Here is a 27,132-nt window from a genome sequence, read left to right as displayed (position 1 = left end):
CCTAACTCATGGTGTGACCTCTGTGAAAGTACTATCTATGTAGTTCTCTGACTTACAAATGCACCTCAATGACTCTAACTGCTGCTCAAGCTTGTACAGCTGGTGATACTTCCTGCACTTGGACACTTCTCATGACCCAGATGGTCCTAAGGTCAGCATTGATACAAAGTTAGTTGATTAACAGGAAGAATTAGTGGTGAATGGGTCTTTATGTGAACTGCATTTGAGGATCTCCAGCAACATCCCCTTTAAGCTGTGCAATTGCACAGATGTGCCGATGATTGATACACGATTGGCATGGTGTGCATTCACTTCTGATTTCTCCAGCCACAGGCTGTACGGTGCACTGAGGTCTGAGCAGCGGCTGGAGAAATTAGAGGAAACATAGATCTCAGAATTTCAGTACAAAAGACTTTCTTGGTATATAAATGACGTAGACTTGGGCGCAGAAGACACGATTCAAAATTTGCAGATTTCACAAAAGTAGTACTGTAACACCGAAAAGGACAGTGATAAACTTCAAGAGGATCATTTGCTACACTGAGTGGACACATCACAGATGAAATTTAATGCAAAATGTCTTAAGTAATACATCTTGATAGAGTGAATACGCAGGGGCAAAAGAAAGAATATAATTCTAAAGGATCTGCAAGACAGAGACTTGTACATTGTACATGTGCAAATTGTTAAAGATTATAATGGAAGTTTAGAAAGCAATTAAAAAGGCATATGACATCCTGGAATTTATAAGCAGAGGCATAAGATACAAAAGCAAAGAAATTACAATGAGGCTTTGTAAAGGACTAGTTTCATTTTGGTTTGGATATTGAGTCTAATAACAGCACCACACTTTAAGCAAGATAAGCTACAAGTTAAGCATTTAGAAAGGATACAGAAAACTTTCAGAAGAATGATTCCAGTAATGTGTCACATCATAGATGTTGATCGGTTGTTTTCTTTTGGCTTTCTTTCAACTTCTTCTGATTCACTAATGTTGCCAGGTCACAGATACAGCGATTCTCAGTCTTGTATTAATTGGCTAAAGATTAGTTTCTTCAGTGCCTCTGAAGTGGTTTTCCCCTTTTCCCTTTCAATAGGGGATATGCATAGAGAACAACTTACAGAGAAAGATGAGCAAGGGTAGCCAGCTACAAGAGCTCGACTGGGAGAGCAAGCGAGAGACAGACAGAGAGATAGCGAGCCAGCGAGACCGACCGAGAGAGAGAAAAAGACAGACAGAGAGAGAGAAAGACACAAGAGGGATGCTTTCTCTTCACAGGTTTCTTGTATTGTCCACACACAGGGATGTGGCCACTTTCCCAGTAACCAAGTGATTGTTACTACACTGAGCTCACAACTGGTCTCAATTGAAAGCCGATCAAATGCCTGGCTCTGGGCAGGATTGGCATGAACATACAATTTCCCATACTGCTTGAATTAGGCAACATTGTAAATACAACTCATGTTGTGTTCCAATCATTTATTTTAAAAACTGTAAACATCATCTTAGAGTTTCCTCAGTTTAAAGCACCATCTTATCCAATTTTCAGTCCACAGTCCAAAAAATATTAAAACTGGTCTTTGTACCTGTTTGATACATTTGAATACTAACTTGACTAATAATATTTAAAAGTCCCTGTGCAGCTTGAAATGAGCCAGGCACTTACAACATTCAGGGCTACAACAACGTTGGCAATGACTGGCAGTACCACCCTAGCATTGTGGAGCAAGCAAAGATGATTTTCCATCAAAATATTGAAGTGTATTGCCATCTAAATTAGTATCACTCAGGCAGCATTCTTGTCATGGAATGCATCTTGTAATATAACAGGTCACTGTCATTGTATGGAAGCACTCAGTGTTATACGATGCATGAAAAGTAATTGAATTTTTTTGCTTGTGATAATACTTAATTTAAGCTGTTGCTGAATGTAATTTTACAAGGTTTTGGTAAGAAAGTATATTTTTGAAAATAGTCTAGATGTAGTTCCACAAGCACTAGAACTATGACCCTTACTTGCAACATTTATTTATCTCCGAATAAAGAGAAATAATCACATTACATTACTAAAATAATAATTGCAAACAGCAGAAAATTTTGCAACCAAAGTTCATGACAAATCTTTGAAAAGAATTATCTTGCGAAGATTAACAGTGAAAATCCCAAAACATATTTCACACTCACTTATGTGCTCATAAAACACAATAAGATCTGGAACGCCTAATTTTCGGCCATGGTCAAGCAGGCTTGAAACAAGAGTTTGGTCAGAGATTCAGACATTCAGAGATAAGTCACTTCACCTTTTTCTCTCCCACTGGGATTCTGTTGGGTTAGTTTCCCACAATGACACCAAGTGCCTTAGGGGGAAAAGAAAATCAATCTTCTTGTAGAGTCCTCAAGCTAACAGTAGGATCCTTATTTGCAGGTGTAAAATACCTAAAGCTTGCTTGCAGGGAGGGTAACATACTTTTTATTTGGACTTACTATATGTAATTCCTTGCCACTATTTAGAAAGTTAGGAGGCCGTGTAGTGCTTAGAAGAAATTGCATAGTCGACTTTCTAGGTAATCGGTCCAGCTTTAAATCCTGTTGTGAATCTGCTTGTTTACATGTTAGGAAGGATAAACTAAATGCAGCTAATTACAAGTAAACCAAAGCAATCCAGAAAGCTAAAATACTTCCTCTTTCCTAATGTCATACATACTGCAAAAACCCAGAAAACAAAATTCTAAATATCAATATAATCTCAACTTTAAATTGATGCCATGTGCCACTCCATTCAACAGTTTTGATGAGCAAAAACATAATACTACTTTAGTAACTCAGTCTGAAAGATCAATGTATTAAGTAAGTGCTATGCCTACTCATTGGTTTTCTCAACCACTCAGCATTAGCTGTGCACATACATAATCTATGCACAAAAGTGCAAAACCTCCTAATTGAAACAAGTTTTACTCTAATGACAAGCTTCGATAAAGTGTGGAGCTGGAAAAAGCACAGCAAGTCAAGCAGCATTAGAGGAGCTGGGGATAGATGTTTCTGGACAGCACCTTTCATCAGGACTCATGGTTTCCAATTCATGGGAATTGGCCATGCTAAATTACCCATAGTGTTAGGTGCATTAGTCAGGGGTAAATATTGGGTAGGGGAATGGGAATGGGTGGATTGATCTTCGGAGGGTAGGTTTGGACTTGTTGGGCCGAAGAGCCTGTTTCCATGCTGTAGGGAATCTAATCCTCTAATGCTGCTAAACCTGCTGTGTTTTTTCCAGCTCCACACTTTATCAACTCTGACTTTCCACATCTGCAGTCCTCACTGTTTCCAACCTAATAGTATGCTTCACTCATTTTCCTAAGTAGGAATTTTACATAAGCCACAGCATATTTTCAACAATTGTGTCAAAAATGTCTTTGCTTTTTTATCAAAATGTACACCAAATTTTCTGAGACTTCCTGTAACAAAGCACGGATGCAGATTTATAAGATCATGCACAACATATACAATATTCTTTATTCAGTATCTAGTCACATCATTAATGATTTAGTAGAGCTTGGACTTCATGAATAATGAAAACTTCTTTTAAAGAGCTCAAAAGTATCCCACACCTCACCAGTGCCATCAGTAACTTGCATTTATTAAAGTTCACTCCTCCAAAACCTGCAGACACCGTAGCAACCATTCTTTCCAGTCTTTGAATGCATCCATGGGTTTATGAGATACCAGCACAGTTCCAACCAAAAACTCAGGATCAGAATCGTCCTCAATCCATCTCAGCATAGCCTAAAGATAAAAAAGCAGAGATTAAGACATGCATTTTTGAATAGTTTGATCAAAATTAGTCACTAAACATCAGACAGGGAATGATGGTGGTACACTGGTAAAATCACAGGATCAGTATTGCGGAGGCCCAAACTAATGATCTTAGGCTATTGGTTCAAAATTGCACCGTGACAACTGGTGAAATTTAAATTCAATTAATCAATCTGGAAATTAATCTGAGACAATTATTGATTTCCATAAAAACTCAACTGGTTCATTCATGTCCATTAGGAAAGGAAACGTGATATCCCTACCTGGTCTGACTTGCATATTATTTCATATTCATAGCCATGAATCTTAGCTCTGAGCTGGCCTTGCAAGCCACTCAGCTGGACAACAAATACTGTCCTTAAGTGATGTCATGTGCCATAAAAGAATAAAGAGAAAATAAATTATTGTTCATCAATTGATACAAACCAATGTGGCTCATTCTAATATCAGGTATTCTCATCAGAAAGTATAATTCTGAAACTACAAGCACCATCAGTATTTCTTTTCGACGCATTTTCTCAAGACATAGTTCCTATCAAGGATATGCTGAACTGGAAGCTCTGAATCATTCCTCAAGGTCAGCAATGTGATATATGAGTTATGTAGGTCATTTATTGAGTTCTAAGGAAATCATTGGTCTAGCATGCACTTAAAAATGTTGCCATAATAATGAAGATACAGCACTCTTGTAATTCCGTGTTCTCATTAGCCATCTCAGCTATGTCTGTTGACTTCAACTTGTGACTAAACGAATTAACTTTTATGTTGAACCTTGTGACCATGGTTCATTAATTGAATTCACAGTTTCATTGTGGGATTTGAACCTATGCCAAAATATTAGCTTGGATCTGGACTTCTAATTCAATGCTCTGATCACAAACCACCATTTCTTAATAAGCTTTGAATTGCTTTCTTCACAACAGTGGCTTCGGGACAGCAACATTGTGTTTCAAAGTGATGCCTCACAACTACCTTCTGAAGGCCGATTAATGATGAGTAATAAATTACAACTTTACCATTCCATGAATGAATAAACAAATATAAAAATCTTTTCATCTGGCTGCTCTAACAATGCTACTTTTTTTTTATATGATTGACAAATGGCTGAAGAAAAAGATCTGAAGTGGTCTTTAATTTGGTTCCGAATTCAAGGAATGCATTTTTGAAGAGACAAAGGAACAGTTAATGTGATCTAGAAGCTGTTGTTCAGGGAGTACTGCATCAAGTGCTGTGAGTGTATATACACACACACAAAAACAAAAAGGTGAGTGGAGAACCAATTCCTGAGCTCCTTCCAATAAACTCAGGACTTGGATCTCAAAGTGTGTGTACAAAGGAAGTTTGATCAGACAATAACAGCCACTTTATAAAGTAATTGGAAAATGTGCCAACCAATCAAATTTATACATGGAGACACACACTTCTCACTTTTGTGGAGTGCTGCATGCCCTCTTTTGGGATATCTAATTCAGCATGGTGAATCGCACAACAACTTCAGAGCATTGTCGTCCAGCCACAAATTGATAACCTTGATTGTGTCCAACATAAAAGTCTTTTTTTTTTCCCTGCAGCTCTTATTTCAAAAGAAAAACTGGAGAATTATTTCAGTTTTTGAGCAGCATAACATTAAATAACTCTTTCCTACACAACCAAGTTGTTTCAAATATCAATACAAATCTGGTTGTAAATTTGTTCATGGAGCTGGTAGGACCAAGACACATAAATAGAAAGTGGGACAGAACACCAGTACTTCACCGGAGGCTCACTGATGATGTTACCTAGCATGGTGATGAAATGTCTGAAAATAAACCTGCCAGCTCAGCGAACAAACTGAACCTCAATCTGAGCTATAAATCTTCTCAAAAATCAATACAAATTTGTTGGTAATGTTGAAACATTTCGAGGTGGCTTCATCCCCACAGTTTTGTGGATGTTTTTACCCTCTGCAATACAGTCATAGAGTTGTACAGCATGGAAACAGACCCTTTGATCCAACTCATCCAACTCATGCCAACCAGATATCCTGAATTAGCATAGTCCCATTTGCCAGTATTTGGCCCATTGCCCTCCAACTCTTTTCTATTCATGTACCCATCCAGATACTTTTTCATCTTTTAATTGTACCAGCCTTCACCACTTCTTCTGGCAGCTCATTCCACACACACAGGAGCCTCTGCATGAAAGATTTGCCCCTTAGGTACCTTCTAAATCTTTCCCCTCTCACAATAAACCCTTTAGTTTTGGACTCCCGTACCCTGGAAAAAACACTTGGCTGTTCACCCTATCCATGCCCCTCATGATTTTATAAATCTCTATAAAGTCAGCCCTCAGCTTCCGACACCCCAAGGAAGAAAGCCCCAAAAAAGCCCCTAATTAGTCTCTTCCTATTGCTCAAACCCTCCACACCAAGCAACATCCTTGTAAATCCATTTGACTGAATACCACATTACCTTTTCAATTTGATCTATGTAAGGTAATTATAGATTATAATTTTATTATTATTTAGAGTTATAGAGATGTACAGCATGGAAACAGACCCTTCTGTCCAACTAGTCCATGCCCAGCAGATATCCCAACCCAATCTAGTCCCACCTGCCAGCACCTGCCATATCCCTCCAAACCCTTCCTATTCATATGCCCATCCAGATGTCTTTTAAATGTTGCAATTATATTAACCTTCACCACTTCCTCTGGTAGCTCATTCCATACACATACCACTTTCTACGTGGAAAAGTTGCCCCTTAGGTCTCTTTTATATCTTTCCCCTCTCACCCTAAATCTATGCCCTCTAGTTCTGGACTCCCCGACCCTAGGGAAAAGACTTTGTCTATTTATCCTATCCATGCCCCATATGATTTTATAAACTTCTATAAGGTCAGCCCTCAGCCTCCGACACTCCAGGAAAAACAGCCCTAGCCAATTCAAACTCTCCCTATAGCTCAAATCCTCTAACCCTGGCAAAATCCTTGTAAATCTTTTCTGAACCCTTTCAAGTTTCACAACATCTTTCCGATACGAAGGAGACCAGAATTGCACGCAATATTCGAAAAGTAGCCTAACCAATGTCCTGTACAGCCACAACATGACCTCCCAAATCCTGTACTCAATACTCTGACTAATAAAGGATAGCATACCAAACACCGTCACTATCCTATCTACCTGCAACTCCACTTTCAAGGAATTATGAACCTGCACTCCAAGGAATTAAACTCTATCTGCCAATTCTCAGGCCATTGACCCATTTGATCAAGATCCTGTTGCAATCTGAGGTAACCTTCTTCGCTGTCCACTACACCTCCAATTTTGGTGTCATCTGTAAACTTACTAACTGTACCTCTTATGCTCACATCCAAATCATTTATATTGGGCGGCACGGTGGCACAGTGGTTAGCACTGCTGCCTCACAGCGCCTGAGACCCGGGTTCAATTCCCGCCTCAGGCGACTGACTGTGTGGAGTTTGCACATTCTCCCCGTGTCTGCGTGGGTTTCCTCCGGGTGCTCCGGTTTCCTCCCACAGTCCAAAGATGTGCAGGCCAGGTGAATTGGCCATGCTAAATTGCCCATAGTGTTAGGTAAGGGGTAAATGTAGATGTAGGGGTATGGGTGGGTTACGCTTCGGCGGGGCGGTGTGGACTTGTTGGGCCGAAGGGCCTGTTTCCACACTGTAAGTAATCTAATCTAATCTAATCTAATATAAATGACGAAAAGTAGTGGACCCCACACCGATCCTTGTGGCCGCCAGTCTGAAAAACAACCATCCTCCACCACCACCACCCTCTGTCTTCTGCCTTTGAGCCAGTTCTGTATCCAAATGGCTAGTTCTCCCTGTATTCCATGAGATCTAACCTTGCTAACCAGTCTCCCATGGGGAACCTCGTTGAACGCCTTACTGAAATCCATATAGATCACATCTTTCTTAAATCATTTTAAGTCTCTCTCCTCCACTATTATTCAGGAAGCTAATTCTACATGTTGGAAATGTAGAATTAGCTACCTTGTCCAACTGCATATTCAAGGTAAAAAAAAGTATACCTCATGTCGTTTTTGAGTAGTCAGCATTTCCTCATGTTCGAAGTTGGCATATCTTAGTCATGATTTGGAGGTGCTAGTGTTAGACTGGGGTGTACAAAGTTAAAATTCACACAACACCCAGTTATAGTCCACAACCACCTGTTAAAGGAGCAGCACTAGGAAAGCTAGTGCTTCCAAATAAACCTGTTGGACTATAACAGGGGTGGCTCAGTGGTTAGCGCTGCTGTCTCACAGTGCCATGGACCTGGGTTTGATTCCAGGCCAGGGCAACTGTCTGTGTGGAGCTTGCATGTTCTCCCTGTGTCTGCGTGGGTTTCCTCCGGGTGATCCGGTTTCCTCCCACAATCCAAAGATGTGCAGGTCAAGTGAATTGGCCTTACTAAATTGCCCATAGTGTTAGGTGCATTAGTCAGGGGTAAATATAGGATAGGGGAATTGGTCCGAGTGGGTTACTCTTCAGAGGGTCGGTGTGGACTTGTTGGGCCAAAGGGCCTGATTCCATACTGTAGGAAATCTAATCTAATAACCTGGTGTTGTGTGATTTTAGACATATCTTAGTATTAACAGAGCTCATTAAATTTTATTCCACCAGTTCTCAGTAAGCCAAAGTTCTTGGAAAAATCCTTCTGGTCACTGCAATAAATCAACTGACAAAACCAAACGGTTTCACTTCCTCAACAAGACTTGAAAATTCTCTCAATTCACTTAGCATGTTTGTTAAGCAATCTGGGATTCATTTCAAAGGACATTCAAAAGCAGTTAGACATTCACTTTGGCTGAGTTTTCTCCGCAAGAGGGTGATTGATGGGAGGAAGACAGAATAAATAATTCTACAACCCAATCAACATTTGCCCAAGAGATGGTGATTCAAGTTCCAACTTAGTCTACAGTGCTCATCCTACATATAAAATATTGTGCTATTAACAGTGACCATTTGCAAATGCATCTTATTTCCTGATAAAATGTATTGTTTTTAGTCAAAAGTATTGCCGGTGCTGCAAGTCTGAAATAAAACAAAATAATATGTAGCAGGTCAGGCAGCATCAGTGGAGTAGAAATAATTGACTCAAGTCGAGATGACCTAAAATCGGAATAACCTAGTGAAATGTCCTCCTCTGCACAGATGATGTCTGACCAGTTTCTAGTCTTTTTCCAGTCTTTTATATGCTGCTGTACTTTTTATTCAAGAGAATACTCTTAATAAAGTGCATTATAAAGGTAAATCAGAAAATATTAAAACAGACTTTTTTATGACTACTAAAGGGAGATGGTGGTATTATCAACTTGTTCATTTCACACTTTATTTTATTACAAGTTCTTCAATAATTACACTTTAGTAATTTTTGCTCTAATTGATTTTCTACTTTTGTTACATTTCTTATGATATATAAAAGTGTCCTGATTCAATACAATTCGCCATAAAGACAAAGAAACAAATCTACCTAAATACAGAAAATACCCCAGAATTTCCTGCAGTTGATGAATTTCTACAACTAGGGAGCACTGTTTCAAAATTAGGTGTCCCCTTTAAAGGCAAAAATGAAGAGAAAATTCTTTTCTCAGTAGTTTTTGCAACTTTGGAACTTACTGCCTGAGAAAGTTGTGATAGCAGGGTCATTGAATATTTTTAAGGCAGAGGTAGATTGGTTTTTGTTAGGCTTGGAAATTAATGCTTTTTAGGGGCAGCTGGGATGTGGAATTTGGAATACAAACAGATTAGTTTATAAGTTAGTAACTTACTTACTTATCATCAACCTGAGCTACAAATCTTCCCAAAAATCGCTAATACAAACAGATTATTAATCATCATTTTATTAAACTGCAGAGCAGATTCAGGGGTCTGAATTGACTATTTCTGCTCCTATTTCATACTTTCATAATTTTATGGTACAGAAAGCAAATAAATTTAACCATAATATCTGCATGGCTCTGAAAAAAAATCTAGCCCTATTCTCTGGGGTTATCTTCCTATATTCTTTAAAAAATATAAAATCTTTATTCACTTCCACTTCAATGCTAGTATTAATTTTATTTCCACATTGTTTATGTTAAAGTTTTCCATGCCCTAAAAGCCTTCCAGGTAGTAAAAATACTATATTTTCTTTAATTCATTTGAACACTTTAAATATAGTCCCTATAGTTGCAGTTTGCCAACTGATTGAAATAATGTAAACTCTATTTACATTATCCGCATTCCTCATAACTTTGAAAACCTTTATCAGATCTCTCCTCAGCTATTCAATTGAAACAAGATCTTTCTTTATGCTGGTTGTCGCACTAAGCTCCTCCAACAATTCAATTGTGCGGCACCACAATGACACTGCCCTAACGTAATTCTAGTCTTACCTAGTCACTGTAATTCAAATGATTGCTCATCTTTCTGCCCCTTCATGATCTGTGGAGACTCAATCTATGCTTCCAATTTAATAAAGCACGGCTTTCCAAATTCAAATACTCCCATCTGTATAATTGACCTGACCCAAAGGGCACTGTAGTTTACATCCCTTCAGTACAATATGTATCTGTTTTGCTCTTATTTAACCAACTAAGTTGGAAAATTTCATATATTTTGCTTCCAGTTTTCAGTTTTTGCTCAGTTTCACATTCTCCTCTTCAAATTATTCCCTCCTCTTCCTTGACTTCTGTTTCCACGTCTAGCAACAACCCAGAACTAATAATTATTATAAGCTCACTGACTTCCAGCGCTATCTTGACTGCAGCCCTTCGTGCCCTATACCCTGTAGGACTCAATTTCATTCTCCAGTCTCCATTGCATTTATTCTGATGATGCTACCTTCCACACCAGCAGTTCGGAGGTGTGGATGAGGTTTCATCCACAGGGACGGATATGACACTCAACGTATCTTCAACATTTCTTGCACTTCTAACTCATCTCTTTCCCCTCACTGTGGAAATTTCCAGGGTTCCTCTTGTCTTCACCTTCCAACCCATTAGGCTCTATGTTCAACAGATTATTTTTCACCATTTCTCCCACCTCCATAAACATCTTTCTTTTCCCAGCCCTTACAGAATTCCAATGGGATCTTCACCTTCATGATAAACTGGTTCTCTCCACAGCCAACTCTAAACATGTCCTCTTCCCACAGTTTCTGTCCATGCAAACATAAGAGATGTAATACTTTTCCTATAATCTCCTCTTGTCCTCAATGACCATGGCCCCAAACAATTCTTTCAGGTGAAGCAGCAACTGACACACACTTCTTTCAATGTTCAAAGTGTACTCTCTTCTACACAGGGAATGCCAAATGTAGATTATATAGCTGCTTCATGAATTATCTCTGATCAAACTACAGCTTGGCACTGAGCTGCTGATGGTGTGAATTTTAATTCTCAACCTTGCTCTCATGCTGACATCTATCTTTGGCTTGCTGCACCACTGCACGAAGCTCAACATAAGTTTAAACAAAATGCACTACATCTTTCAAGTAGGCACTTTACAGCCTCCTAAATGCATTGAGTTCAACAATTTCATACCGTATTTTATTTTCTTTTGTTTGTGCGTTTCAGTTTTTCTCTTACTTTTGTTTTCAGCACTCCTGCTCTAGGCACATTTTTTGTCTCGTCATTTCTCTCCCCACCCAATCAACATTTCCTTTGACCCTGTAAGACTAACTCTGCTATTGTCAAATTTCTTGTCTTCCACGCTATTATTGAACTTCCCTTTTGTCCTTGTCTCACCCACTCCTTTCTTAATACCCCATTGCATTTTTAAATTTTCCCAGCTCTGATGAAACATCTTTGATTTGAAACATAAACTCTTTCTATCTCCATGGGAGTGTTTTGATACCAGGTGATTTACAGCATCTTCTATTTTTATTACAGTACTATTTACCTTTGTTTTGCATAACTTATTTTGAAAGTGACTCTACTAATTTGATTCTCATTGCAAGAATTAATTTTGTTGCATAATCTGCTGGTACAACATGGAATAGTTATACAATTCACATGAGGTGACATAATTTATGTTTAGAAATATTTTGTGACTTGTGCCACAATGAATATCACTTCATTTTTGTTCTGTCAGCTCAAAAGAACTTTACTTTCAATCTCTAGCCATTAGGAAATATTTTGCAGAAAATTACTGCAAGCACTATTTTTTTGTGAAAATTAAACTATTATAATTAATGAAAAAAACTTATTTCAAACTTACCATAATTCAGAGAAACATAAAACTATCAGGAACTTTTACTTTACCTTATATCTCTCTTGAATGTCAAAGTTAATGGCGTACTGCAGTTTTCTTAGGCAAATAGGGCAAAGATCAATTGGCCGTCGATCAGACTCCTCTAAATGGTTAGAACCTTGCATTACACATTGCAACCACTGGCAGTGATGCATGCCGAAAATATGTCCAATTTCATGCGTTAAAGTCTAAAAATACAACAAGATTTATGAATTGAAAAATAAGAAGGTGATGTAACAACCTGAAAGGTATTTTATCAAAGCCAATTTTAAAAAGGTTTGTTTTTCAATTGAACCAGGATATGGTTAAATATGAAAAATAATGAACATTTTCAGGGTTTTTTTGAAAGCTATATCTTTCCACTTTTACAGAAAGTTCTGAAGCCATTTTCTAGTTTCTAAAAATATAATGAAGACTATGATATTTCTGATCCAATGTTATCTGTGTGATACCATTGGATTGATTGCATCCTTTTAATTTAATATGCTTCAGAATGGATAGTTAGAGAGATTTCAATAGTACACAAGAAATAAATGATCAATTTATCTATTTTTCATTACATCAGTTGAAAGATAAATGTCGATCAGGGCATCAGAACAATTACCATACTCTTTGAAGACTGCTACAAAACCTTTTAAGTCCACCTCAGCCTTGATATAACGCTAACCCAAACATAGATAAAAGAATGTGAATAGAATTTTAAAAAACTAGAACTAATTATCAAACTTTGCTCAACTCAAACACTTTCATGAAGTTTCATGTAACTAAATCAAGCTTTCAATTTGGTTAAGAAAACAAAAGCTCTTCAAATGATGCATGATTGAGAATTTATTTAGTAAACAGTTGAGCAATATGAATTACCCCAGCTAAGCTTATGTTAGGGATGTTATAATTTGCTTCAGCATTTCTAAGAAAAATGGACCTACTTGCTTGGCAGTACTTGGGATGTATGTTAAAACTCTTACGATCAAATAGCCTGCAGATTCTCAATGTAGCATAACGCTGAGTTGAGTTATCAGAGGGCATTTGTTGAACCATATCAAAGAGAAGTGAACACTTTCATCACAAAATATTAGTATTTATATAATCACTGGTTCTTGACACAGTTGCATCACAGTCAGGTAAGGTTCCCTGCAAAGTCTTGATTACAATCAGAAATGTTTCAAAAAAGAACTATTTATTTGCATCCTTCATATTTCTATGTATGTTCCAGAAGTTCACAGCACCAATTAATTTATTCTGGAAATACAGCCACTGTTGTTATTAGGCAAACATGTAGTCTATCATCCCATAATAATGTCTTTCAAGCCTTATCAGATAAATAATAACCTATTTCCTGCACTGTTAGCTGAAAGATGAACACAGGAAGTGTTTCTCTGAACTGATACTCCTTTGCATTCAAAGGAAGATGAAGCCTGGGATAATATCTAAACTGAAATATGCCATGACTGACAATTACTACTGTAACACTATCCTAATGAAATTTCAGCAGAAAACGTCCTACATTGAAGTACACAGAACTTACAGCATCAAAAATTTCATTCCTGCACCTATTTCTTGTCCTTCCTTCTCTGGTTGCATCAGCATAGTTAGAACATAGAACACTACAGCGCAGTACAGGCGCTTCAGCCCTTGATGTTGCGCTGACCTGTGGAACCAACCTCAAGCCTATTCATCCTACTATTCCATTTTCATCCATATGTTTATCCAAAGATCATTTAAATGCCCTTAAAGTTGGTGAGTCGACTACTGTTGCAGGTAGGGCGTTCCATGTCCCTACTACACTATGAGTGAAGAAACTACTTCTGACATCTATCCTATATCTATCATCCCTCAATTTAAAGCTATGTCCCCTCATGCTAGCCATCACTATCTGAGGAAAAAGGCTCTCACTGTCCACCCAATCCAACCCTCTGATTATCTTAGATGTCTCAATTAAGTTACCTCTCAACCTTCTTCTTTCTACTGAAAACAGCCTCAATTCCCTCAGCCTTTCTTCATAAGACCTTCCCTTCATACCAGGCAACATCCTAGTAAATCGCGTCTGAACCCTTTCCAAAGCTTCCACATCCTTCCTATAATGTGGTGACTAGAACTGTACGCAATACTCAAAGTGCACACCAGAGTTTTGTACAGCTGCAACATGACCTTGTGGCTGCAAAACTCAATCCCTCTACCAATAAAAGCTAACATACCATGTGCCTTCTTAACAACCAGTTAATTCTTCCTTCCACTCTCATATGCTTATTTAACTTATCCTTAAAAATTCTTTTTACTCACAGCAGTTATTCCCTGTTATGATATGATTTTAAGAGGAACATACTAATTAGCAAGTAACCAACATGGAGAAAACATGATTTTGCAGCATGTTGTATTAGAGAGTGCTGCCGTACTGTCCTGTAATGTAATTGTTGAACTTAACAATTCTGACTAATAAGCAAACCTGCAACAAGAAATAGAATCTACACCAATTTACTAGTTCTGATGTGAGCTTAGTAAGTTTATGTTGGTAAATACAAAACTACAACAGTGCTCAGCAGAGGATTTCCCAGACAATTTGAAGACCATATGGAAAAGTCTCAGACAGGATTCTGAATAGTACAGAAGCTCAATGTATTTCAAAACCCCAGGAAACAAAATTAATATGTAAACTGAACTGGCTAAACAGTGAGTATGTAATAGAATCAGTGGATCATGTGAGTGGAGAGTCAAAAAGCAGCTGAGTCATCAAGATATCATCAGGTCTCGCGTCCAATTAAAGGTAAAAGTAAACAAAACACAAAACCTCTGCCATCACCAAAAGCAGAACAGGCGTAAAGAAAAAGGAAAATATATGCAACAGCTGCATGATTAAATATTGCTCGAGTATCAAAGCTAAAAATCCTCTGTGATCAATAACATTCATAAAATACAGGGAGCTTCAGGAAGATAACCAACAACCTACACCAAATGAATAAGGCCACAGTATTTGACTTCTTGATGGCTATCATATATTGACAGTCTCTACCTTTGGTACTTCCCATTAGTAGAAATACTCACTCACAGAATTTTTCCAGCCAGTTAGGGACAGGTTCTGCAGCATGCTGGGTCATAACATCCTGAAAAATGTTGTTGGGCTGGGATCCTAATGCCATCATACCTCTTCCTGCTTTCCCTGTGATGGGCTACATGTTCACCAGGGAACACACCTGGGTTTAGCAGGAAAACTACTGAGGTATGAAAGATAGCACAATAATAAAACATAGGCTACACACTGAGCTGTCAATCACCATTTTGAAGATGACAAGTGCACAACAGAAAATCATCCCAGAATGAAAGTGACCTGATAAAGAGTAAAACCAGAAAGACTAAACAGTGAAATGTTACTGCTGAAATGTGAAAATGCTTCTATCTAAATTACTGATTTCATTGGACACATCAATAGAGTGAAATTTATATCAAGTGCATGGATAGCATCAGCTTACTACCTGTGAATCTTCCCTGGAATGTGGGGTGTAAATATTCTGTAGTTGGTTACACCCAAGAAACAGGTGTTATGCACTCCAGCTAAGTAGTCACAGCAACAGGACAGCAACTCCAGCAGCAATAATCACATGATATTAGGAAGGAAAATAGAGCACTGAATACATATTAAATCTATGTTCTCTACAATACAGTATCATCTAAAAACTAAGGAGTTGATGTCACCAAAGGGTACCTTGCTACTACAGGTTTGTTGATTATACCATGAAAATTGAGTGAAAAGACTTTTCTTAAGGCAGGTACACCAGGGTGGAATCCAGAAGGAGTTTGGGATTTCATGCACGTAACTAAATGTCTACTCCATGCAATGTAATGTACAAAAGTGGCATAGTGTTTTCTGTGATGTTTAGCAGTAAATGAGAAGAACTTTTTAAAAGGTTCTGTGTATTCAGTGCAATCTATTTGGTAAGGGCTATTGGCTTCCTGCCATCCACAAAGAAGAACCATCAGGCCATAATTTTTGCACATCTTCCATCCATGCCATAGGAATTGCTCTCTTATACTGGTTGGTTTCCTCTAACCATTGTTGCCAGAATATGCAGAGAATGTTGACTTGCAAGATGCACGAAGTTCTCCAGGCAGAAAGACCAGCTTTAACAGTAGCTCAGAAACAACACAAAACAATCAAGAAATGTTTAAGTACATATGATACGTGAAAGGGATTATCAAAATTCATGGTCACAGATGATGTCTATTACTCAGATTTTACTTAAGCAAAAATATTTAAGGATTCCCAATTAGCCACATGCTGCTGGCATATTGGCCTACACTCTAGTTTCAATCTAAACTGTCTGATTCAGAGATAAGGTGCTTGTAATTGAACCAAGGTGCCATGGACATGAAAAAATACAACTCTACTACTATTTAAATCAACTGTTTCCAACCACAGCATTTTCCTTTCTGCAAATACACCCACCTTGCATGATCGCAGCAGCAACTTGCTTGCAATAGGTGGTGTGTAGTATCCTTCAAAGACAGAATAATCGTCAGGAGCCAGATGTTTCTTTTTCTTCAGCTTTCCTTTATAGTTTGTGCTGTAAAAGTCATCATCGTATCTAGCAAAGCTAAAAACACCCATTCCTATAAAAGATACATAAATTCAGTACTTTTCTCTCTCCTGACCTGTAGAAGCAAATTGAAATAACATCTTCAATTAACTAACTCAAAATCTATTTTAGCAAAAATACGTTAATATTTCATTATATCAATCAATAAGTTGTTTTTTATTTCCAAACCATTTAAGAATTGAAAAACACTCAGAGTATTAAATAAAATGTATACATTTTCCACAAAATATGAAAACTATCACGATTCCCAGCTGCAGTGAACAGAAACTGGATTACAATTACTGGACAGAATTTGGTTCACTTTCCAATGTCATCGAAAGTGATGCAAAAGTCCACAAATGTTTCACCTAATCAAGACAGAACCACATACAACTGAGACAAACAATATTCATGATAATTAGACATCTGTGGAAGTAGTCATCTGTAGAGTGGGTCCCAGGATTTTAACACCAGGCCAGTGATTTTAATACCAGGAACTGTGATCTAGTTCCAAGTCAGGATGTGTGGCTTGGAGGGGAACTTGCATCTATTTTCCCAGTATCCATGGATTTATTAGCAATATCCAAGAAAATAACAAGAAAAGCACTACCATCCTTTACAAGGGCACAGATAGATTTACATAAGTCTAACTTTTTCAACAGAACTCTCCTCCCTCCAGTCTGAGCCTGTAATAGCTCGATATTTGATGCAACTCTCAAGCTAGCTTCAATGAATAAAACACAGTTCTAATTACTTTGTAAATTGGTAAATCAGCTGTTTCTATCAAGACTTTCAATAAGAAAAAGGAGCTATAGTAAGTCAATGAACTCCACCTTAATCAGAATCATGGAGTATCAACTAAATTAACTCCACCTTTCTACATTACCCCACATATCCCTTGAGTCTCTGATATGAAAAGTTTTTCACCTCAGACTCCACTCAATGACTGAGCAACCACTGTTTTCATCGAGAACTCCAAAGATTCATAACCCGGAGTGAAGAGATTTCTTCTCATCTCAGTCTCAAAGTTCAGCTATTAGTGACTGTTTGCAATTCCCAACCATGAAAATGCTTTTTTAAAATTCATTCACAGGATGTGAGCATCATTGATTCGGCCAGCACTTATTATCTATCCTTAATTGTCCTTTCCAAGTTGGTGAGAAACTGCATTCATGAACCCCAGTAACCCATCTTGTATCGGTACACCCACATGCTTTTATGGAGGGCGTCCCAAGAATTTGACACCAGGCCAGTGAAGGAACTATGATCTCGTTCCAACTCAGGGTGTGTGGCTCAGAGGGGAGCTTGCAGGTGAAAGAAACTTGCATCTATTTTCCCAGTAACCAACCTGTCAAGCATGTACTTCTTCCAAATTCTGCGGAATAAAGGCCTAATCTACCCAACCTCTCCTCAAAGGACAGTTCTCTCATCCTCGACTCTAGTTTTGGAAAACTTTGCCATATCCCCTCTATGTGATCTATGTTCTTCCTTCAATAAGGAGACCAAAATTAAAGATAGTACTGCAGGCGAAAGTGATTAATAATCTGTTAAATAGAATAATGATTCCCCCACAAGTGAGTTCTTCATTAATAGCACTTTAGTTACTTTGTTCTGCTCTGTCCTGACTTGTTCAGAGGAACACAGAACAAGGGTCAAGATGAGAAATTAAACCATATACAATTACTGTAAATGTTGAGAGGTTTGGATAAGTTGTAACGTACATAAAATTGATAATTTTGCAAATAAGCCTCTCATCAGGAAAGTACAAACGTTACTAAAGATATTTAAATTCAAATGAAAACAAACGGGACATGGGAAATAAATGCATACACTTATTTATTTACCTTCTGTAAGAGATGCCTGTCCAAACACAAAATTCCAGGATTCTTCAGGATAAAGATCAATCATTGTAATTCCAACAATACAGAAAGCATCTTTGGGTTTTTTCTTCTGCAGGTACTTAAGAATACTACCTAAATGAAAACAATTCTAATGACAAACTTAAAAATACACATTACTAACACTACTCAAAACTAGATACTCTACAACCAGAAACTTGTGCACATCCTTATCCATTGAAAACAAATGTTCAAATTACACTAACAAATCTTCAGTTATTTCTCCAACAAAATGCTACAAACTTCCAGCCACAAAGGGGCAGTGTAGAAATGTGGAATGAAATATTTCCAGCCTTTTCTGGAATACGTTCCAAATTCAAATGTATACTTCCTAATTCAATAAATGCCTAAAACTGAACACAACCACCAAATATAGTGGTCCAACATAGCAATTTCATTGCCAAATTTCTGCTTTCCCATTCTAGTGATGAAATTCAACATGGCACAGCTTTTTTTGATTATATTTTAATCACTGACAAGCTAACTTTTAGTTACATCAGAACCATCACTGTTCAGACCATCAAACATATTCTGCCATTCTAGATCATGACTGATCAATACCATGTTCTGCATTATCACCATTTTCCTTAATAGAGTTAGTCCCTCAGAGGCTATCAATTTTCTGTCTTGAACCTGTTCAGTGATTAGGCTTCTAGAGTACAAAGTTCCAAAGATTCACCACACACTGAGTGAAGAAATTCCTTATCTCAGTGTAAAACAGTCTGACACTTGTCCTTAAGTTCCCTGGTTCTGAAGAAACCGGCCAAATGAAACATCCCATCGGTATCTACCCTGCCATGCCTCATGAACATTTTGTATGTTTCAATTAAATGACCTCTTATTCATCAAATTCTACAAACTATAGATTGACGTACCTCTTCTCATGACACAATCCTACCAAATCAAGGATTTATCTGGTGAGCCTCCATGAATTCCCTCTGGCAAGTATATACTTCTTTAGATAAGGAGACTCAAACTGTACTTAATACTCCAGGTGAGGTCTCCCCAAGGCTCTATACAACTGCAGCAAGACACCTTTATTTCTGTATTCAATTCCATACTATGTTTGGAGCTCAAAAGTCCTTGATGGGTTCAAACAGTACTGCAATAAGTCAGGAAGGTCAGCCACATTCAATCAAGAGGCTTGGCCATGGTCTGTCAGGTATTCAGTCCAAACGGAAGTCCACAGATCCAGGTCTCTGCAATCTGAGGATTAGTCCACTTCAGTCCTGCAGATCATGTGCAGTTTGGGGATTACAGGAAGGTCAGTTGGAGAGCTGTGCTACTCCAAGTAGGCTTAGAACATGGAGAAAATTAATGTTGCACAACATTACAAATATCTTTCCTTACTACAAAAATTACTTAAGATTAAATTTTACTGAAACACACACACACACACACTTTGGAAACGTTCAGTCTAACAAGTTCCATCTGTCTGAACGTTGGGGTCTTGGGAAGTCACAATGACACACAGTGGCTCCATTCATTTCATCTTGTACTTAACTCGAGATACTATTAATAGTGGATATGCTATAACAAATTGATAACTCATGTAATTTCTAATGCACACACCACTTTGATCAACAGATATGAGAATAATTTAATCCAGTATTACCTGTATGTATCTGCAGATTGTGTGAATATGTATTGACACGGAACACACAGCCAATTTGGGATACTGAAACAGGATCCAAGAATTTGATCTTCAGGCCATAGAAAAATGACTCACAGTATTCCTTTAACCAGTGGATGTATGTCTCAGTAGCTGTCTGTGAATCACCAAATGAACCTGAAAAGAGAAAATAAACAGAGTAAGCAAAAAGAAAAATTTTTAAAGCTTTGGAAATTTTGAGTTACCAGCTATCAATATGAATGAAAAAGCTGGTTTTGATATAAAAATACTACATCAAAAAAAGATTGGAATTTAATAGGTTTTATGCATTGAAAGGATGTAAGATTGGAAGAATACAAAAAATGTGTACCAGAAGAACTGCTGTCCTGAAGAAGGGTCACTGGACCCAAAATATTAACTCTGATTTCTCTCCACAGATCCTGCCAGACCAGAACTTTCCAGCAATTTCTGTTTTTGTTGTAAAAAATAATGTATGGTGGGGTGGGTGGCAAAAGAGATTCAATAACTAAACATTCATGGTACAAGGCCAAAGGAAGTGGTAATGGCACTAGTAAAGAAACAAATCATGTGTCCAGAGAAGGTATGAATGGCAGAAACCTGAATGGCTGCCATCAAAAGCAAAGGAAATGAGAGAGATAAACAAAATAAAATTCCTGGTTTTGGTGAATTTTGTCTCTAAATCAATTGTGTTTCTGTGTATCTACAACCTTTATCTTTTCACAACATATATCACCCAACTACTAAATTGCTCTCCCAAGATGCATAACCTCTAATTTTTTTCTCACAATAATTGCATATGTCATCGATCTGCAAATTCCACCAATGCCATTCGTAGTCTTCCTCACTGTATGTAAAACTTCCTAGTTCTGTTACATTAATAAATGTAAAGATCATGTTTGTTCTACCCAAATTCAATCATCTCAAGATGGTTTTGGACCATTCCCACATCCAGACAGCATTCATTTACTCAATTCTTTGCTTCCTGTCCGTCATTTCTGTTCATGCAGTAATATTTTCTTATCACACAAGTGTCTTGTAAGGCATTATATTAGTTGCATTTTGAACACCATTTACCACATTGCCCTCACCGACACAGACATTCACCAAACACAACTGCCCTTGTTTACATTCTGTTGACTGTCCTTCATTTATTACAGATTCTTAAATCCTTACTACTTTTATCAGAACAGATAACAAACGTTTGTCCACAACTGGGAGACTAAATGACCTTTGGAAAATTTATGCTGACTGCTTTAGTCACACACACTAATTTTATTAGACAATATCTTGCATGCACACAATACAAACAAATATACATTGTATGTGTATATTTAACAAACATTTACCACTTTTCAGTCCCAATAAAACACTTGCCATCAAAAACCACACTGTCGACTATTCATCAAATAACTTCTTCAACCAATGTCCAAAAAGGTAAAACTACATATGCAAATTTGTGTATTGATACTTTCTGTCCACTTCCAGCAGTGTGCAATTAGGTGCAACTGGATAGAGTATTAGCAATATGTTGCTAAAACTTTAGACAACACTTATATATAGCCAATCAATTTATCTATCTCTCTCTTGATGGACAAACATATTCTGTTGGTTACATTTTGGTTTCAACGCACAAAATTGTTTACTTTCTGTAAGATAAGGTGAGGAGCTGGGAAAAATCAAAATTGAGGTGCGACTGTGCCACTACTGGCAGAAGGAGGAAACTGTGCTCAGTAGCTGAGAGCATGTGGATGTCTGCTGCTAATAAGACAAGTCCTGAAGGCAGTATTGCCTGCTGGTTACATATCCCCCAGGCTAGAGAGGTAATTGGAATTGGAGAAAGACCAGGTATAATGATCCAAGCGAGCACCAAACACCATAGGTAAGATTGAAAGGTTCTGCTAAGGAAGTATAACCAGCTTAAACAAACGTACCATGCAGAACCACAAGGTTAATAATCTCAAGATCACTAAAAATCAATGTAGATTAAATAAGTAAGAGAGTTAAGCACATGCCTGAAAGATGGGGAAAAATGATTTTCAGGTCATGGGATACAGAACCCACTATTATGGAAGGAGGGAGCCCTACCATTGGGATTGCATTCAATTGAACTGCACTGTCACCTAGCCAGTCATCTACCAACTAGCCATGGAAAGGACTCAACGCTAAATAGTGTGTGGTTATTTTGGGAGCAGGGCTGGGGATTGGGGAGTAGGGGTGGGTGAGAGAAGACATGTGGAGGTAAAGGATTTAGATGGGAGAACGTTTGGAACTTAAAGAGAAAGGTAAAAGCAATAGTGTAAAGTTGCAATACAGACATTGTAAACCAAAGTATGACAGGAACAACAGAACCATTCTAAAACACCAGTATTTAAAGATCAGAGTAATGTGATTAAAAAGAATTAAAGGCTCTTTATCTGAATGCATGCAGCATTTGTAAAAAGACACGTGAATTAATTGCACAAATGGAAATAAATACAATTTGATAGCCATTACAGTGATATGGTTGCAAATATTCAAGTATATTTGATACATCAAAAAGAATAGGAAATAAAGTAAAAGGTGGAGGTGGTAACTCTGTTAATCAAGGATGAGAAATAGGAAAGGAGTCACTGCTAGGTGTGGTTCATTGTCCTGCTGACAATAATTATACTGTCAAAAAAGTATAAATTCAAGAAATAATGGGATCTCTAACAAACATCTTTTACAACTGTGAAATTTTAATCTTCATATAAATTGGTCAAATCAAATTGGCAAAGGTAGCCTGGAGATTAATAGACCATGGTCAGGATTTCTGAAAACGACATTCTAAAGCCAACCAGGGGAACAGGCCATTTTAGAACTAGTAATGTGTAATTTGAGAGGATTAATACATAGACATTTTGCTAAAGAATCCTCTATGTAAAGGCTATTACAGGTGGTTAAAGACAAAGTTGGCTAAAGTTGAATGGAAAAATAGGCTTAGAAAGGTAAGATATCACGGAAGCAGAGGCAAACATTTAAAAACTCTCAGCAAAGATGAGTAAGAAACATTTTATGAGAAGGATGCATCATCAACGGCTAAGGAAATTAAGAATGACATCAAACTGAAATTTCAAAATCTACAAAACTATATAGATACAGGCCAAAACATAGTGAATATTTCAGAAATTAGCAAAGAAGTACTGAAAAGGAAAATAGAGAGAGGGAGAAATTATAGTTGGAGAGTAAACTAGCAAGAATATAAAAATATAGTAACATTTTCTAAGTATGAAAAGTAAAACATTAGCAAAAGTGAGCCTTGGTCCCTTAGGAAGGGTGAGAATCTGGAATGAATAGAGAAACAAGGATATGGCAAAAATTTGATCAAGTATCTTTTAATTTGTTTTCACAGTAAAAGATAAAACTGTTGCAGGAATAGTAGAAATGTCAGGGGCAAGGGGGAGAAAAGAACTTGAAATAATTACTAAAGTGAGCAGAAAAACTAAGGGTACAAATAACTGACAATTAATAGTCACATTATTACAGCACAGAAAGATGCCCTTCAGTCAAGTCCATAGCAGTCAGCAAGTAATTTGACAAATTTAATATTGCCTTTATTGTTAGAGGAATGGAGAATAAAAATGGTATTGTGGGTCAACCTACATGGAGTAGACTACAGTGGTTAAAGAAGGTAGCTCACCACCACCTTCTCAAGGGCAACCACGGATGAGCAATAAATGATGGTTAGCCAGCAATGCCCACATCCCATAAGTGAATAAAAAAGGAGTACTGTGTATAAGTTTATTCTCCTTAAAGGGGCATATACTTATTTGGAAGCAGTTCAGAGAAAGTTCACTAGGCTGCTTCCTGGAATGAAAAGTCTGTCCAATGTGGAAAGGTTGAGCAGATTAAGCCTATATTAATTGGAATAATTCTTTAGAATAGGAGATTATCTTATTTGGAGGCTTGACATGATCGATTCTGAGAGGTCTGCTTCTTCTTATGGGGGAATCTAGAACTGGGGACACTTTAAAAATAAAGGGTTTCCCAATTAAGACAGTGATGGGGAGCTTTTTTCCTCTCAGTCACATCTTTGGAATTTTCTTCACAACTTTCTTCATTAATAAAACACTCATATTCCCAAATTATAGACATTAATATAGAAGTCCTATTCAAATTAAATAATATTCTCTGCTGACTAGAAGCTGACCATTTTCTGGTATAAACGCAGCCGAAGTGCAACTAAGAAGAAATAAAAGCCAGAAATCCAATTTTTGCTTCACTTTAAGTAGTTTTGGACATATCTTGGCACTGTGGGCACAACAAAAATTATACTGATCTTGAACAAGGTGCACCAGGAGTGCAATTTAAATAAAACATGTCAAGATTTTAAAATGGGAAATCAGAATAAATAATACCTAAGTAGAGGATGATAATGTGAGCAAACAGAGGACTGAAAACTGAAATGCTGGATGGCCAGGAAGACAGCAAGCTTTGTGGAAGGAGATATGAGAAAAAGTGCGCAACATGCAAAATACTGAATTTATTTAAAAAATCATTTTGTTGTTAAAACATTACAAGATGCCTCATATAAAAAATTGAAAGAAATAGCTTTATAGAATCATGATATAAAGATGCCAACATCCCAGAGTACCATAGAGCTGCTCTCTCATTAGAGAGATCACTGTTGTTGAGTTTCACCATGCCACAGGCAAAGGGCAAGGATGAGAAGACAAGTCCATGACCTTCATGGAACTCAGCAAGAGTAGGAACTGAACCCACAATAAAATCACCCATTCAGCCCAACTGAGCTAACTGACCCCTGTAGGATCATACCAATGGTCTGAATGTAAATAATGTTTTTCCCAGGAACTGGTGATTTCCTATGCGGACTACTGTAAAATGCGTAGAAGTCTTGCTTTGGCTCTGGGTGGCTATGGATCCAGTCAGACTTCGAATGCAACACAATAGGTTTAAAAAGGCTGCTATTTGGCTGAAAAGCTTCTTCTAGGAGATGTTTCACTCTTGGACTGAATTTTTGGTAGAGGTCAATCACATCCTTATGGTTAGATATTAGAGCTGTCCTCAGCGTTGCTTCACTGTGTTGCATTGTCTCCATCAAGAGAAACAAATCAAAATCTCTAGAAAGAAAATAAATGAAAACTCTGTATTAAATTCAGTTAAATAGCTGGTTCTTTTGCTTTCATCCAAACTTCCAACACATAACACCACAATGAACTTCGTTACTGCTTCCAAAATAAAAACAAGTTTTTGTCCATTCACTTGATCTTACAAAGTTCCTTTACAACTTTTTTGTTCAATCCACATTTAACTTCATGTCATCCAAAAACCAAAAACACTTATCCAATCCTTTAACTAAATAATTTATAAATGTAAAAAAAAGTGACTCTAGGGGACAATCGTTATTTCCTGCCCCTGTTCAGTTATTAAATCTAAAATATTAAGCTAATCTCAATAATAATGGCCATGACAACCATCATTGGCATAATACCTTTCAGGACATCAGAGCTACTATCCCAGCCTGGTCTACATGTAACTCAAAATGTGACTGATTATTAAATGCCCATTGAAATCACTGAGCAAACCACCTAACTGCAGGGAAATTAAGGATGGCAACAAATATTGGCCTTGCAAATCATTCCCATATACCATGAAAGAATAGAACCTCCTGACTATCTCTTACCTTTAAGCTGCATAATGATACATCTAGAAATATTTATACAAGTTTGTTTTGATTTTTGTCATTCTGATAAAAGGGCAGAGACTGAAAACATTTTTAGTTTTTTTTCCACAGATATCACCTGACATGTCTAGAATTTCAAGTATTTTTTGATTTTATCTTGATAATCCGGAATTTGTAGTACTGTGCTTTTATGATTTATCATGATTTTAAATTCCTAGCTTGACCTCACCACCATCTCATTGATTGTCCCACTGTTGATCAATTGTCAAACTGCTTGTCTGATATCCAGCATATGCTGAGCAGAAATCTTTCCAACTATTAATCTCAAAGGCCAAGTCATTGTGTTCAAAGACCTTGTTGTAAACTTCATTACACAGGTGCTAACTTAATCCATTTCCCTGGTAACTGTCTGTGTCTGAAATAAACTGTTGCCAAGTTTGGTATCATGCCTGTCTCATATAAGCCTCCAACCACTTATCTGTGGCATCACCAAGACCACCTATTTCTACCTGTGCAACATGGCTCAATTTTATCCTTGACTGAGCTCCACTGTTGCTGAAAATCTCATCCATGCCTTTGTTAGCTCTAGGTTGAATCTAGAGCTCTTGACTTATTCAATTATTCTGCTCTACATAAATTTCAACTCAGCCAAAACTCTGATAAACATGTCCTGACTTGTATCAAATTTCTTCACACATTAAAAGCTGCTTACTGACCTACACTGGGATCTGGTCAAGTAATGTGCTGATTTTAAATTCTCATCTTTGATTTCAGTTTTGCCATGACCTCACTCCTCCCTATCTCTGTTATTTCCTTCAGCACTACATTACTCAGATATCTGTATTCAATTTCTAGCCTCTTGATAATCCCTGATATTATTAGATCCATCACATCAAAGAGACCTTGGAGTGCAGGTTCATAGCTCCTTGAAAGTGGAGTTACAGGCAGATGGGATAGTGAAGAAGGTGTTTAGTATGCTTTCCTTTTTTGGTCAGAGTATTGAGTACAGGAGTTGGGAGGTCATGTTGTGGCTGTACAGGACATTGGTTCGGCCATTTTTGGAATATTGCGTGCAATTCTGGTCTCCTTCCTATCAGAAAGACGTTGTGAAACTTGAAAGGGTTCAGAAAAGATTTACAAGGATTTTGCCAGGATTGGAGGATTTGAGCTATAGGGAGAGGTTGAATAGGTTAGGGCTGTTTTCCCCGGAGTGTCAGACGCTGAGGGGTGACCTTATAGAGGTTTATAAAATCATGAGGTCCATGGATAGGATAAATAGACAAAGTCTTTTCCCTGCAGTGCGGGAGTCTAGAACTAGAGGGC

At 37.5% G+C, this 27,132-nt stretch overlaps 1 protein-coding gene across 6 annotated transcripts in view; it reads right to left on the bottom strand.

Annotated features, from left to right (window-relative positions):
• Positions 1-1,465: 1,465 nt before the first annotated feature.
• LOC140464028 (archaemetzincin-2) overlaps positions 1,466-27,132 on the bottom strand; it is a 32,053-nt gene continuing 6,386 nt past the window's right edge. For all 6 annotated transcript variants that reach the window (XM_072558647.1, XM_072558649.1, XM_072558645.1 and 3 more), the window contains exons 2-7: positions 24,942-25,246; positions 20,130-20,303; positions 18,461-18,589; positions 16,487-16,650; positions 12,060-12,236; positions 1,466-3,781 (exon numbers count right to left, since the gene is read on the bottom strand). In XM_072558647.1, the coding sequence (XP_072414748.1) occupies positions 3,644-3,781; positions 12,060-12,236; positions 16,487-16,650; positions 18,461-18,589; positions 20,130-20,303; positions 24,942-25,224 (1,065 nt within the window). In that variant the 5' untranslated portion in view covers positions 25,225-25,246 and the 3' untranslated portion in view covers positions 1,466-3,643. The remainder of the gene's footprint in view (positions 3,782-12,059; positions 12,237-16,486; positions 16,651-18,460; positions 18,590-20,129; positions 20,304-24,941; positions 25,247-27,132) is intronic.

The sequence above is a fragment of the Chiloscyllium punctatum genome, chromosome 39, assembly GCF_047496795.1.
Source record: "Chiloscyllium punctatum isolate Juve2018m chromosome 39, sChiPun1.3, whole genome shotgun sequence".
NCBI classification, from domain to species: Eukaryota; Metazoa; Chordata; class Chondrichthyes; order Orectolobiformes; family Hemiscylliidae; genus Chiloscyllium; species Chiloscyllium punctatum.
Note: the sequence above shows the minus strand (reverse complement) of the source record. Positions and strands in the feature narration are given on the sequence as shown.